The sequence below is a fragment of the Martes martes genome (genome assembly GCF_963455335.1).
Source record: "Martes martes genome assembly, chromosome: 15".
NCBI classification, from domain to species: domain Eukaryota; kingdom Metazoa; phylum Chordata; class Mammalia; order Carnivora; family Mustelidae; genus Martes; species Martes martes.
The window spans coordinates 27,613,517-27,628,719 of NC_137903.1; the positions used below are offsets into that span (position 1 = coordinate 27,613,517).

General features: G+C 41.1%; 1 protein-coding gene across 8 annotated transcripts in view; it reads right to left on the reverse strand.

Moving 5' to 3' along the window:
* PPP1R12B (protein phosphatase 1 regulatory subunit 12B) overlaps positions 1-15,203 on the reverse strand; it is a 212,752-nt gene that overhangs the window by 34,871 nt on the left and 162,678 nt on the right. Inside the window, exon 1 of one of the 8 annotated variants that reach the window (XM_080824315.1) lies at positions 5,328-6,140. The exons of the other annotated variants lie outside the window; for them this stretch is intronic. Within the exon in view, the coding sequence (XP_080680441.1) occupies positions 5,328-5,429 (102 nt within the window). The 5' untranslated portion in view covers positions 5,430-6,140. Of the gene's footprint in view, positions 1-5,327; positions 6,141-15,203 lie in introns of those variants that run through there. 8 annotated transcript variants of the gene reach the window in all.

Genomic DNA, 15,203 nt, shown 5'->3' on the forward strand with positions numbered 1-15,203 from the left:
TAGGTCTGTGAAAGCAGCGATCCTTTATCACTCACTTGTTTACCAAATGTTCTCTGATTAGTCTGTACAATTGGTTATAAAACAAAACAAGTTGGCTAATTGTTCCCTTTATTTATGTTAATGGCTGGGGTGAAAAACGTTATGAAAAATCTCTACATTTTCAGTTGAGATATAAATCCTGAAGGAGTAACAATCCAGATTAAATGGGAAAAATCCTACGGATCTTGCTTTATAGATGCAGGCCCAATCCTATTATCATAAATACCAAGCAATTCAATGAAAATCTGTCTAATTAAAAGATTCCCAGGGTTCAGCTGATGACCTACTTACTTCAAGAGTGTTCCATATAATAAGTAAATATCAACTAAGCCCTACAATGTGGACATTCTTTATTATTTTATTATCTTTGGATATATCTATATTGAAAAATATGTTGTTAAATTAGCAAATAATAATTTGAGACCATTGACCAATGATTGATTACCTGGCTCTTGTTTTCAAGATGATTTAGAACTGCTAAGCCATCTAAACTGACTAATTTCTAAGTTAATAGAATTTATATACTTGAGATCCGATAATATAAATGGTGAGGAAAAAGCAAGAGCTAGAGGAGTTTAATGTATTTGTAGTTCAGAATTATTATTTTTTTCAATGTTGGAAAATTACATCAAAAGGAAGTTTTGTTTTTGTTTTTTAAAGATTTTATTTATTTATTTGACAGACGGAGATCACAAGTAGGCAGAGAGGCAGGCAGAGAGAGAAGAAGGGAAGCAGGCTCCCTGCTGGGCAGAGAGCCCGATGTGGGGCTTGATCCCAGGACCCTGGGATCATGACCTGAGCTGAAGGCAGAGGCTTAACCCACGAGCCACCCAGGCAACCCAAAAGGAAGTTTTTCTACTAATTGTGTGAACCCAGCACCTCATGTAGTTGTTTCAGAGTGTGAGAACAGAGGCTAAGCCTTCAAATTCTCATACATAAATCATTGGTGTGGTTCCCATTAGAAATTTGAGTGAACTGGGGCACCTGGGTAGCTCAGTCAGTTAAGTGTCTGCCTTCCGCTTAGGTCATGATCCCAGGATCCTGGGACTGAGCTCCACATCAGACTCCCTGCTCAGCCAGGAGTCTGCTTCTCCTTCTCCCTCTGCCTCTCCCCCGAGCTTGTGCTCACTCTCCCTCACTCTTTCTCAAATAAATAAATAAAATCTTTTTTAAAAAATAAAATGACTATTCTCAATGGTATGCTCTTAATATTGCTGTTTTGGTCTCTGTTGACCCTGAACAGTGAAATTATTATTATTTTTTAAACAAGTCTCTGGGCTTTCACACTAGCTCAACGTCTCTTTTGTCTCTAAAATTTGTGGAGCTCCCTGAATAACAGATCTACTCATCTCTGATTTTTTTACTCAGGGAAAACAGAACAACTTCCAGACTGACTTCAAGATTTTATTTATTAGAGAGACAAAGAAAGAGAGCAAAAGCAGGGGAAGGAGACAGAGGGAGAGGGAGAAGCAGGCCTCCACAAGGGCCTCAATCTCAGGACATAGCCATTTTAGAGCGAGGTGGGGATACTAAAAGAATGGATGATGGATATTTTCGTTATGGAAAGAGAGGGGTATATTTTTAAAAACCATGTTTAACGGTGTAATTTTGTGTTCAGAGAATGAAAAATATTATTTTCGAAATACAAATTAGAGGAAGTAAAATCTTAGCTGGTAAGACACATACCATCTTCCATATATAAGTGATTTTTCATTAGGGAGAATACTAGTTCTTTAATCTTTAGGCCAGCATTACATTTTTTTCTTAAAGATTTTATTTATTTACTTGACAGAGAGAGAGACACAGTGAGAGAAGGAACACAAGCAGAGGGGTAGGAGAGGGAGAGGGAGAAGCAGACTTCCTGCTGAGCAGAGAGCCTGATGCAGGGTTCCATCCCAGGACGCTGGGATCATGACCTGAGCCGAAGGCAGACGCTTAACCGACTGAGCCACTTAGGCGCCCCCATTATTACATTTTTATACTATTAAAAAGGGTCCTAGTTTGCCAAATACAGAAACACCGAATTATGTCATGTTAAAAGTATCAGAAGTTGTTCAGAGTTGAAAAGTAAAGGTACGATAAGAGAGTTTCAGTTTTCTAGTACTGAGAAATCATCCTGCTGTTTGTTTTCTCAAGTTAAAAATCATACCTGTTTAAGTTACAGTTTACAGTTTGCCCAATCTGCTGCTTGAACATTTGGCTAAGAGCAAGGTGTCCAAAATATGCTCCCCATGTGAATAGCCATTACTTAAAAATTCCCTTTGAGAGCATTTTCTTTATATGGAAGCATTTAATATTTAGCCTGTTTAGCAATAGTAAGAAAAAATCATAAATATTCATATGCTGGCTCAAAATTTCAATCATTTGTTTTGAAGAATGTTGGCTTCTTTGTGCAACTTTTAGCAGAAAACCGAAGGTACACAAGTTTGCATGGGGAGAACGAGAGGTGTTCCGATCTTAACTCTGAGATGCACACAGATATGTCCTTGCATCCTTACTCAAGTATTTCTGCCTCTAAGAGAAATATGAAGACCTGTAGCCCACACGGTCTCAGGCTCTGTGGGATCCCTGTTTCCATATGCTCTGACTAGGATTCGAGAATCAGGCGTGGGAAAGTCAGTAGAGCCTGTCAATTCCCTCCATTGGTCTACAGATACCGCCTTCCTCCTTCCTGCAATTTCAGTTTCCTGGGTCCTCATTATGCCTGAATTTTGGATTCCCACAGCTACCCAAGCTTTTAACTGTCATCTTTGAATCTAGAATGTCCTTAACCTTCCAATGTACTTGGTATGAAACCAGTGTTGTGGATAAATATGGGTTTTGAGGCCAGAGAGACCAGGCTCTGCTGCTTACTAGCTAAGTGATGTGGGGAAGCCACTTCTCTTCCATGTATCTTGTCTCCTCACATGTAAAATGGTGAGAGCAACACTCACCTTTCAGGGTGGCTAGGGGTGAAATGAGGTAAAGACGGTGTAGCAGCAGCCAGTGAAATAACTGGGCATCAGAAGGCAAATGAGCGCAACATCGCCACAACACTAGTCATTAAAGAGCACCACATACAGAGGGAGAAGCGCGATGGTCACAGCATTCAAAACCAGTTAGCACCCTAGTTAGTTAGGACGTGAGAGTAAACTAGGCTACAGGGGACTCTTAGGAGATAAATCCTAGTTTTGTAATCCATTCAGCCTCCAAATTAGTCTTGCATATCCTTCACTCTCTCAGACAGTAAACACACAAGCAATGTAATAGAACATGAATGATATAAAAAAATCAACAGTCTCCAGAGTAGAGCCCAAGGCTGTGTGGACCTAGAAGCTGGTCACAGTAAGCAGATGCTATTATGGGAATCCACAGCCACTGACCACTAACATTGGGATGTGGTCTCTTATTAAGGCCATCCATGTGCTGGCTTCCTGTAAATTCAAATTTTCAAATTCTGTCCCACGGTGACCTCGGTCTAAAAAGTCAGGGGTTGGGGGGGGGGTTGATGGAAAGAGGCTGGAAATGGTGGATGACAGCTGTGAGGACTGAGACAAGAAGAGAGTAGTACTTAACTGTGAAGAAGAAATGGGTTCAAAGAGAAAAGGAAAAGGCACGTGTGTCACCAAACAGATTTTGCTGAATGCTCTGGGAACTGTGGTTACAGCAGTGAACAAATGTTAACGATGGGTTCTTTACACCACACGTACTGCCGAGTTTGGTAAGAGGGACAGGAACAAAGGGACACACTACTGAAGTAAAAGTGCTCCATTTTGTGGACCTCAACTGGAGGCCACCAAAAAGTACCCAACAGCTGTTGAGGGGAAAGCCTTCTGTGGCTGCTGTTGCTTCTTTTTAAATAACTATATGTTTATAGTCCCTTTTATTTTTAATTAATATTAATTAATTGAGAGAAAGAGAGAGGGAGAGCACATGTGTGTGCAGGGGGCGGGGCACAGGGAGAAGGAGAGAGAACCCCAAGTAGGCTCCATGCTCAGTACGGAGCCCAAAGCAAGGCTCTACCCCACGACCCTGAGACCAAGACCTGAGCTGAAACCAAGAGTTGGACACTCAACCAGCTGAGCCCCCGTGGTGCCCCACACTCTATGACTTCCTAGAAAGGAAAGGCAGCAGCCTATGGAACTCTCCCGGAACTCAACAAGGGTGACATATACCTTGGAGCCTCCCAGTCCTCTCACAGAAAGAAGTCATGAATGAAAGAGCTTTATAACAAAATCCTTTTGGTATTTCGGTAACTAAACATCCCAAGCTGATGTCCTAGACCAACATGCCACACACCAAATGCCACTCCATGGTAATTTATTCCATGAGAAAGACACTGAAAATGAATATAAAATAACTCAGAAATGCAGCAGTCAATTCTGGTTTCTCGCAGATGTTTCCCCCACAGCTCCCCAAATAAGGAAGCTGTGACCATCAAGCTTGTTATTCTGTATATACAGTAGAGCACAATCTTGTTCCCTAGAAGGAACTGCTACCTTGCCTACTACCTAATATGCCCATTGGGCTTCTCATCGCTTGCTATTGGTAACAGTCCTCGCTTTTGTCAGTTTCCTATGGAGGAAGACACTAAATCAGACGCAAATTGCTTCCACAGAAGTATGCACTCGAGAAAAAACTCAAGTGGATCTGCTTAGGACATTACAAACACCTCTGTACAGCTGGCTGTCAATAGCTAGGAGTTCTTTCTTTGCCTTTATAAGCATGAAATTTCCTGATGGTGACTGAGGAGTAAGAAAGACTCCAAGTGTCCGTAATTCCTTGCTCTGTTTTGTTTTTTCTCTCTATCACTCAACGGGCACATAAAACAGGCAAGGGCATATTCTCTCTCACATTCACGAGGAACTTGCACATAACTGAAGTTTAATGTATATAGTTTCATGACAATTTGGGAGCTTTTTCTCTAGAAGTATAGTATTGACCCACAAAAAAACAAGAAAGGGAGCAACTAAAAATAGCCACAGAAATTAAGAAATGCGTGTAAGATACAGTGACAAGGACTCTAAAATCTGCCAGACAGCCTACCAACTGACGGTTGAAAGCTAAAAGACAGAAACTGTAGTCTGACATAGTTAAATCTGCTTTTACTTAAGACTACAGTAAGTATTGTGAACCATAACCTCCTGCAGAAAAGCATACGCGGTCTTTACTTGCAAATTTTCTTTTTTTCCTCTACCGATTCCCATATGCTCCGAAATGCCTTTGCTCTAAACTTAACTCCCCAAGTTACACACACATTCTCCACCTTTGACACAACTAGGAACATATGTAAATAAAATGCTGCTTACTCGGAGCGTCTTGGCAGTCGGGGAGGGAGATGCTGGGGGAGAATCAGACTGAGATTTCCTATTCCGAGTGAATTCTTTACTTCGGGTATATAAAGAGGACATGGTTCCTCAGGATGGAGACAGACACTCAACCACTGGATTCTTCACGCAACGCTGGGAAACTGCCCCTGCAGGTTACCCTCCCAGAATCTCTCCTTTTGACTTGATGCGAGAAGACTTTGGATAGAACTAAATAAAGGATAAAAGCCACTCTGTAAATTACAGTCTTGCGCTCTGAACCAGTCCACAGTTAAACAGAGTCTGAGAGGCGTGTTCCATCAATATTTTCAGTTCAGCTTCAACCACAAGTGCTCGGGACTGGTAGCTTACGATGGAGGGTACTGCGCTGAGCCACACCTTTTCTGCCTAGATCGAGTCCTTGATTCTCCCAAAAGGACAGTTCTTGGTGAGACTTGCTCCCCAATAAAACCTGACTCTAGTTTCCCGATGACACCGGATTAAATCCCAGAGGAAAGACGACCTTGGATCCTGCCGGAGACGAGCCTGGGACGAACTACCGTCACTTTATCCAGAGGGAAGAAAGAGAAATCCTCTGGAAATCATGCTGTCTTTCCTTAGCTTGACTCCACTGGGCTGGAAGGGGTTTAGAACTGCCGTGACAATTCAGATTAAACAACTTAAAAAAACAAAAAACAAAAAACAAAACACAAATAAGGAACCAAGAGTTTATGAGGAGGAAGCAATCGGAGGAAGTCAAGTTTCCCGAAGTTCTCCCAGACGAAGCTGCTTTTACATATAAACACTCACAGTCATACACACATCTTCTCCCCTCCCCTCTTCTATTTTCTGACATTCCAAATCCCTATTCGCTCAGCGAGGAATGCTGGAGAAAAGCCAAGGGCAAAGATTCACTTTCAACTCAGAATTCGGGTTGCCACTTGCAGGAGGAAAAGAAAGGCTGCCAGCTTCTAGGAATAAAGGGAGGCTCTTTGGGGCCACGCTCAGGGGCGAACCCCACCAAACCTTCTAGTATCTGTTTCAGTTAGAGTGAGCCGCAGTTTCAATGCTGATTTCTCCGAACAGTTAGCTAAATATGAGAATGGGGACTTTTCAACTTCTGGATCTCTTCAGTAACAAAGCCTGACAGACACATCAGTCAAAGCACCTTCAGGCCCTTTATGTTTCCCTTTAATGACATGTCATTCTTGCTGCACAAGGAAGCCCAGCAAAATGAAACTCTGGCCCACTGCAAAGGAAGCTCTTTGTACAGTAGAGACTTTAATGGCTGAGTCTCTGAGTACACAGCTTACCAGAGTTTTCCAAAATGCCGCAATCAGGGAAGAACAAGATGGGAAAGGGGCTCAGGTAAGGGGAAAGAAACGGTCAGAAATGAAGAGAGAAAGCAGAGACAGGAGCGGAAACGCAAGACTACAGGACTGAGTTACCCACAGGCACAACTAAGAGTTAAAAAGAAAGGAATTTATTTTCTTAGTGTTGAAGGTTTTTGGATTTGGCCTTGAAACATCTCAAATTTAATCTTTTGCACTCTGTTGTCATCACTACCCTATCCAGTATTTCTAGGCCAAACGCTTTCTAAGCCAGTGGGTTTAGCCCCAAAGTGACAACTCACTTCTCTCTGGACTCTTGGAAACTCTATCCTGCCCTTCCTTTTCCTACACGAAATTTATACTTTTTCCTTCAAATCTTCCCAGCATGCCACTCTTTTTTCCTCTAATTATCTTGACATTTTCTTTATTCTTATGACAGATTTTGTGAAATTAAATGAAGGGAAGTGATCAGCTACTTGGGGGTTGGTCTGAGGAATACAGGTTGACAAGGGTTTATTAGAAGAGGTCTTAATTCATTCCCAATCTAAAAAAACTTAAGAAGACTGATTAATTTTACCACAAACCAGAACTATACTGTGTCTGAAAGGCCAATTATCTTGGGAATTCAGATCTATGAATCTTACATTTTAGATCCTACTTATACAATTAATCTCATCTGATAAGAGTGAGTTTTTCTCTATTACATCTCTTCACTTAGAAAAGAAATATTGATGTAAACCTAAATAGTAACAGTCCCATGGCAAGCATGATTGTCTAGGCAAGGATTAGGAGGGATACTTTTTCACTCGGAAGAATGAAAGTCACCAAGTTACATTATTCCTCAAAGACATGGCAAGGGGCGCCTGGGTGGCTCTGTGGGTTAAAGCCACTGCCTTCGGCTCCAGTCATTATCCCAGGGTCCTGGGATCGAGCCTCTCACATCGGGCTCTCTGCTCAGCAGGGAGCCTGCTTCCCTTCTTCTCTCTCTGCCTGCCTCTCTGCCTACTTGTGATCTCTGTCTGTCAAATAAATAAATAAAATCCTTAAAAAAAAAAAAAAGAAGAGACATGGCAAGAACAAGTCTGATCAGTCAGTTTCCTGACTTGTTTCTGTAAGGTTTATACAGTGATTTCATTACTCCTTGGCAACTAAACAGGAAATGTAAAAGCCTACTACTCCCAACTATTATTCCTGTCTCTTTTTATTTCTTTCTTGTATCAACTTCTAGGCAGTGGTAAACTCTTTTATATTTTAAAGTGTTTTGGGGCACCTGGGTGGCTCAGTTGGTTTGGCATCTGCCATCAGATCCCAGAGTTCTGGGATCAATCCCTGCAAAAGGCTCCCTGCTCAGTGGAGAGCCTGCTTCTCCCTTTCCTGCAGCCCCTTCCCCCCGCTCATGCTCCCTTGTTCACTCTCTGTCTCTCAAATAAAAACATAAAATCTTAGGGGAAATAAGTGTTTTAACATACGTTATTTCACCTGATCTTCTCCATACCAAGAGGCAGTAACCTGGTCTAGTTAGGGGATTGGCTTTATACAGGAGGGTTGAGCAAATAAACAAACATATTAAGGCTAATGGGGGCTAGGTTTCTCAATGTTGGCTAAGGCAGGTATAAATAAGAAAAAAGGGAAACCTAGGATAAACCTTGTGATATGCAGGATTGAAGGTATCAGTGTGAACAAGTGATTTGCAATATACAGACATAAATAACGGAAAGATGTAAGAATGTGGGGCACCTGGGTGGCTCAGTGGGTTAAGCCTCTGCCTTAGGCTCAGGTCATGATCTCAGGGTCCTGGGATCGAGCCCCGCATCGGGATCTCTGCTCAGCAGGGAGCGTGCTTCCCTCCCTCTCTCTGCCTGCCTCTCTGCCTACCTGTGATCTCTCTCTCTGTCAAATAAATAAATAAAATCTTTTAAAAAAAGATGCAAGGATGTGTGTGTGTGTGCACATGTGTCTAAGTAAATGAATCTATATGTGTATTTCCTACCTCTGTGCACTGAGACATGTGGGAAGAGCGACACTCCAGCAGCATTTTGCACATCTAGTGCCCAGATCGTTGTTTCTACATGCCACTCTCCATTAGGAACGGGGCTCCCTGGAGAAATGACTAATTCCAGAGTTGGGGCAGGGATAGAAAATGAGCCTGGGTGTCTTGTGTCGGAAAGTAAGGAAGCACTTTACAATAATGGGAACATGACAAAAGGACACGGAGACCTGCTTAAAAAGCCAAACCTGGGGGCACCTGGGTGGCTCCGTTGTTAAGCATGTGCCTTCAGCTCAGGTTATGATCCCAGGATCCTGGGATCAAGCCCCACATTGGGCTCTCTCCTAGGTAGGAAGCCTGTTTCTCCCTCTCCCACTCTCCCTGCTTGTGTTCCTGTTCTCACTCTCTCTGTCAAGAAAATAAAAATCTTAAAAAAAAAAAAAAGCCAAACCTGAAACAATCTGAGCATCAAAACAAATAATAATAGTGAGAAGTTACAACCCACTGAACAAAATAGGAACCCATGAGCACACATTAATATAAATAAATGAATGATAAAAAGAAATGAGGACAGAAAGTTCTTCCTTACAATAGAATGCCTACTAATAAATGGAGGAGAAGTAATGAAATTAGAAAAATGACCATTTTACAAAATCAATCCAAGAAAGGAACATAGTGGATACCAAAGATAGATAAATACAGGATGAGGAACTAGATTTTACACAATCTCACAGTATCGCCTCATAAAATGTTTATTAATCACGGGGCGCCTGGGTGGCTCAGTGGGTTAAAGCCTCTGCCTTCGGCTCAGGTCATGATCCCAGGGTCCTGGGATCGAGCCCCACATCGGGCTTTCTGCTCAGCAGGGAGCCTGCTTCCTCCTCTCTCTCTCTGCCTGCCTCTCTGCCTACTTGTAATCTCTGTCAAATAAACTAAAAAAAAAGAAAAAGAAAAAGAAAAATATTTATTAATCACAGAGGAGGAAAAGGGAGCTTTATTGTGGAGAAACCTAGTGGACACTACCTTAATCAGGTGATCAAAGCTCAGCACTGCCAGTAGTTGGACAAATTGTTAGAGCACAATGAGCAGAGCAAAGGATCACTTTTGTGACACTGTAAAATAGGCATAAATTGAGTATACTTATGAGGAACCACTGGGCCCAAATCGAGGGACATACATGAAAGGCCTGTTATCTTAAAAAATACCAAGGTTGGGGCGCCTGCGTGGCTCAGTCAGTTAAGAGTCTGCCTTCAAGGTCCTAGGATCAAGCCCCTGCATTGTACTCCCCACTCAGCAGGGAGACTGCTTCTCCCTCTCCCTCTCCCCCTGCTTGTGTGCTTTCTCTTTCTGTCAAATAAATAAATAAAATCTTGAAAACAAAACAAAACAGAACAAAACCCCAAAAACAACATCATGAAAGGGAAGGGAAAGACCAAACTGGGGAGACATGAGAATCAGATCTAATGTGTGATCCTGTACTGCATCCTTCGGCTACAAAGAACATTATTGGGACAAGTGGTGAAATTTGATTGTGGTCTCTGGGTGAAGAATATACAAGGGTTTTGGACTATTTTTTTTTAAAGACTTTATTTATTTAGAGAGAGAAAGCGTGCGAGTGAGCACGAGAAGGGGGAGGAGCAGAGGGACAAGCAGACTCCAGGCTGAGCAGGGAGCCTGATACTGGGCTCCTTCCCAGGACCCCGAGATCACGACTGAGCTGAAGCCAGATGCTTAATCGACAGAGCCAGCCAGGCACCGCTGTACTATTCTTAAAATATTTCTGTAAGTTTGAAATTGTTTCAAAATAATAAGATAAAAAATACCCATCCAGTTCTTTCATATAATGAGGGTGGGAAATGGGGGCAAATGAGGTAATGTCTTTTAACTCCAGAGAACTTTCAAAACACAGTCTCTCATTACAGATATAATTAAGATTTTGTGTTCACCAGAGAACTGGATTTGTTAATGACAGTAAGCAATCACTTGGGCTAAAGCACAATGAACTAAGTGAGATTCATTAGGTGGCCATGAATCAACTTAGTGGTTCATAAACCAGATCAATAAAAAGTGAAACAGAGGGGCTCCTGGGTGGCTCAGTGGGCTAAGGCCTCTGCCTTCGGCTTGGGTCGTGATCCCAGGGCCCTGGGATCGAGTCCCACATCAGGCTCTCTGCTCAGCAGGGACCCTGCTTCCCCCTCTCTCTCTGCCTACTTGTGATCTCTGTCTGTCAAATAAATAAATAAAATCTTTAAAAAAAAAAAAAAGTGAAACAGAACAGCAAATGCCAGAGTATATTACACATGGAGTAAGGGTATGCTTTCATGGAACCGTTGTTTCTGTTGAACAGAATACATCTATATGTATCCTGGCTCACAGTGTAAAATGGATTTCTTACTGTGGTCAAAAAGTCTGAAAGCAAAGAACAAAGAGCCAGTACAAGTCCTTCACTGGGGAGAAGCCAAAGAGTAGTTTCTACTCTGGCATGATAGGACTCTCATCCTTGAGTTATCAAACTGGCAAGAGATATGTGTTTTGAACTCAATTTGACCCAATATTATATTGCTTGATCAGTAAAATCTGAAAATACTACACGAAGTCACTACTTATTAAATAAAATTTTCTTTTTTGGTGGGATTTGGTGGGCAAACACCAGAGAATGATTTTATTATGGCTGATAAAATTCCCAGAAGCATCTCTAGTGTCAGACTGTCAGAGTTTCACCGTACAAACACTCAGACTACCCAAACGCACCCTGCAAATCCTCTGTATGGTCTAAGGCACAAGTGGAGATTCCTTGAATGTCACTGAAGGGTTTTAACTAGAGGAACCAGTACACCCCTGATTATCATCTCAAACAGGTATGCTTGGAATTTCAACTCTTTTTTTTTTTTTTCCTAGTTGAAGAACACGGATCCCCCTTTTCCCCAATAAACTGATAATTCAAGATCAACAGTGTTCATTACCATATGAACAGGGAGACTATAGTTAGAATTTGTAAGCATCTTACATTTTGGGTATTAAAGACGGTATTATTAAGTTCACAGAAAAAAACATTTTAGATACTTTGCTTGCTGTATTTGCTCTTCCACACAGACTAGGAGCCTATAGAAGGGATACTGATGTTTATCCAGGATAAATTAAAAATATATTTTTAAAAAACTTCATCTGGTAAAGATTTTTTTTTAAAGAATTATTTATTTATTTGACAGGGAGAGAAATCACAAGTAGGCAGAGAGGCAGACAGACAGAGATGGGAAAGCAGGCACCCCTGCTGAGCAGAGAGCCCAATGCGGGCCTTGATCCCAGGATCCTGAGACTATGACCTGAGCGGAAGGCAGAGGCTTTAACCCACTGTGCCACTGAGGCGCCCCATCTGGTAAAAATTTTGAATAGGGCAAGGATTAAGAGTTTATAAGGACAGAGAGAATCTGAAGACAAAGGTGAGACAATAGCCAGCTAGAAAGAACATAATTTGCTCTTGGTTCAGAGCCAAACTAGTTTTTTAAAATTCCTGAGGGCAAAGTAGACAAACATAAATGGATGTGAATTGGAAGGGGGTGGATACACCAGCAGAATTATTTATCAACTAGGAACAACCGCTAAAATTAAACCTCATAATTCTACTAGATTGTAAAAAATACAGAGGCTTTATTTTATCATTGTCTAAGTAACAGAAAATCTAATTTCTTGGAACTACTTACTTTTAAAATGAAAATGATCTCAGAGTGGTTTCACAATCTCAAATGGTCCCTATCTATACCTTCCAAGTTCTTTTGTTAAAAAAAGGAAATACAGTAACAGAATTAAGTTCTGAAGTGCTTCTGGCGAAGGGGATCAGAAAAGACCCATTAGCACTTGTGAATGTCAGATTTGAGCCTGAACTATGAGATGTTTAAGTCAATAAATAAATAAATAAATGTTGTATGACTATAGTCAGAAACATCAGGCCCAGACTTTACTGATGGATGAGGCCCCACACCTGAAACTCAATCATCTAGAACTTTAATCTCTAAAATTCTATTTTTGGCATAGTGCCAAAAGAATTCTTTCCCATCACCCCATTTCATCAGATGTAGCAAAAGTAGGGGGCGCCTGGGTGGCTTAGTCAGTTAAGTGTCTGTCTTCAGCTCAGGTAATAATCCCAGGGTCCTGGGATTGAGCCCTGTGGCAGGCTCCCTGCTCTGCAGGGAGTCTGCTTCTCTCTCTCCCTCTGCCCCTCCTGCCACTTGCGATCTCTCCCTCTCTCTCAAATAAATAAAATCTTAAAGAAAAAAAAAAAAGCATAGGAAAGTTCCTCTTGGAAGGTAAGCATGGCTTCTAAACCACAAAGTCTTCAAAGCCTAATGGACACTGTTAAATTGGCAGACATTACGTAGTCTTTCAAAAAAATTTTTTATGCTGCTTCCTGCAAATCAATTTTTATTTTTTTTGGCAGCTTAGTTTATAAACTTCTAAGTAGCCACAATATACAGTATTTTAGTTTATATTTAGGGAAGAAGGTAATGAGTCAAATATTAACAATTAAGAACTATAAATAATTTAAGATCCCTGTTCCTCCTTTTGGAACTAAGAGTTTGAAATAGAACAATCATTCTCAGCCCATTTATGAATATAAGGGCCAAAGAAAACATTTTATTTATTCACTTAGTTACTTATTTTTTAAAGATTTTATTTATTTATTTATTTGTCAGAGAGGGAGAGAGAGAGGGCACAAGCAGGGGGAGTGGCAGGCAGAGGGAGGAGCAGGCTCCCCACTGAGCAGGGAGCCTGATGCAGGACTCCATCCCAATCATGACCTGAGCAGAACACAGACACTTAACTGATTTAGCTACCCTGGTGTCCTGAAAATATCTTTATTTTTAATCATCAACTGATACTTTTCTTCCACCTATCTATCTAATAATATTAAGTACTTACTCCATGCAAAGTACTATTAGGGTTATATAAAGTTCTTTAAGACATGACTGTTGTCTTCAAAGAGATTATAGGAAATCTCAAGATTTACATAACGGCAAAGTGAGGACTCCATACTGCTAAAATTAATAATTAGCACCACAATGAGATATTACCTCACGCCAGTCAGAATGGCTATTATAAAAAAACAAGAAATAACAAGTGTTGGTGAGAATGTGAAGAGACAGGAACCCTCATGCCTGTTGGTGGGAATGTGAACTAGTACAGCTACTATGGAAAACACTATAGCGGTTCCTCAAAAACCTAAAAATAAAAATACCATATGCCATAAAAAAGAATGAATTCTTGGCATTCGTTATAACATGGATGGACCTAGAGGGTATTATGCTGAGTGAAATAAGTCAGACATATAAAGACAAATACTGTCCAATTTCACTTACATGTGGAATTTAAAAAACACAACAATGAGAACAAAATAATGGTTGCCAGAAGAGAGGGGGTTGGGGGGGTAGGCAAAACAGGTGAAAGGAATTAAGAGGTACGAACTTCCAGTTATGAAATAAACAAGTCACAGAGATGAAAAGTACAGCACAGGGTGTGTAGTCAATAATACTGTAATAACTTTGTATGGTGACAGATGGTGACTATACTCACTGTGGCACGGCCTGATGTATTGTCAAATCACTATGCTGTACACATGAAACTAATAGAACACTGTAGGTCAACTATACTTCAATTAAAAAAAAAAAAAAAGAATTGTAGGTAGGGGCACCTGGGTGGCTCAGTAGGTTGAGTGACTGACTCTTGGTTTCGGCTGAGGTCATCACCTCAGGATCCCAAGATCGAGCCCTGCATCAGGCTCTGCACTCAGAAGAGTTTGTTTTTCTCTCTTTTTTGCTCTCTTCTTCTTCCTCTGCCCCTCCCTCGATCTGGCACTATCAAAATAAATAAATCTTTAAAAAAAAAAAAAAGAACTGTAAACATAAAAAACAAAAGTCAAAAAACCCAATCAAGCCCTACTCTTCCATATGATTTCAGTGTAATTTCTAACTTCCCAATAAACAAATAAGCTGTTTCTAAAGGTGACCATCATGAGCACGCAGTCAAGTCAGAAGAGCAGTGAGAGTGAGAGCTGTGCACTTACTCCTCCATTGTTTTTTTGTCGTGTTGAGTGAGAGCTATGCACTTACTTCTCCACTGCTGTTCTGACTACTGGGCACCTAGAGGGGCCACAAGCATTACTTGGGGGAAAAGGGATATATGAGAAGTTCTGAAGGGAACAAGAAGTTCTTTGTCACATAACTCCTTTGTCCTTCCATTTTCCCATCTTAACCCTCATTTTTAATTTATGTGATATGAAAATCTTCCCCCTTCTTTGAGGATGGGGAAGATTGATGATGGTAACTCATGTTTAATGATTCTTCCTGCGGAGATGCTCTTGAGTGAGGCAGCCATATTAAGGATTTTACTGTGAAATGACTCTCTTACCCTCAACTTCTCCTTTGAAACGAATCACTGCAGAGTGAAGAGTCAGTCGGCCTTCATTACAATATAAGGAAATAAAGAGCAGAAGGAAGTCATGCAATTCTTTCCATTTAATAAAGGCTTTTGACATGTGTTCTTTATGAAAAAGCAATAACAGCTAAA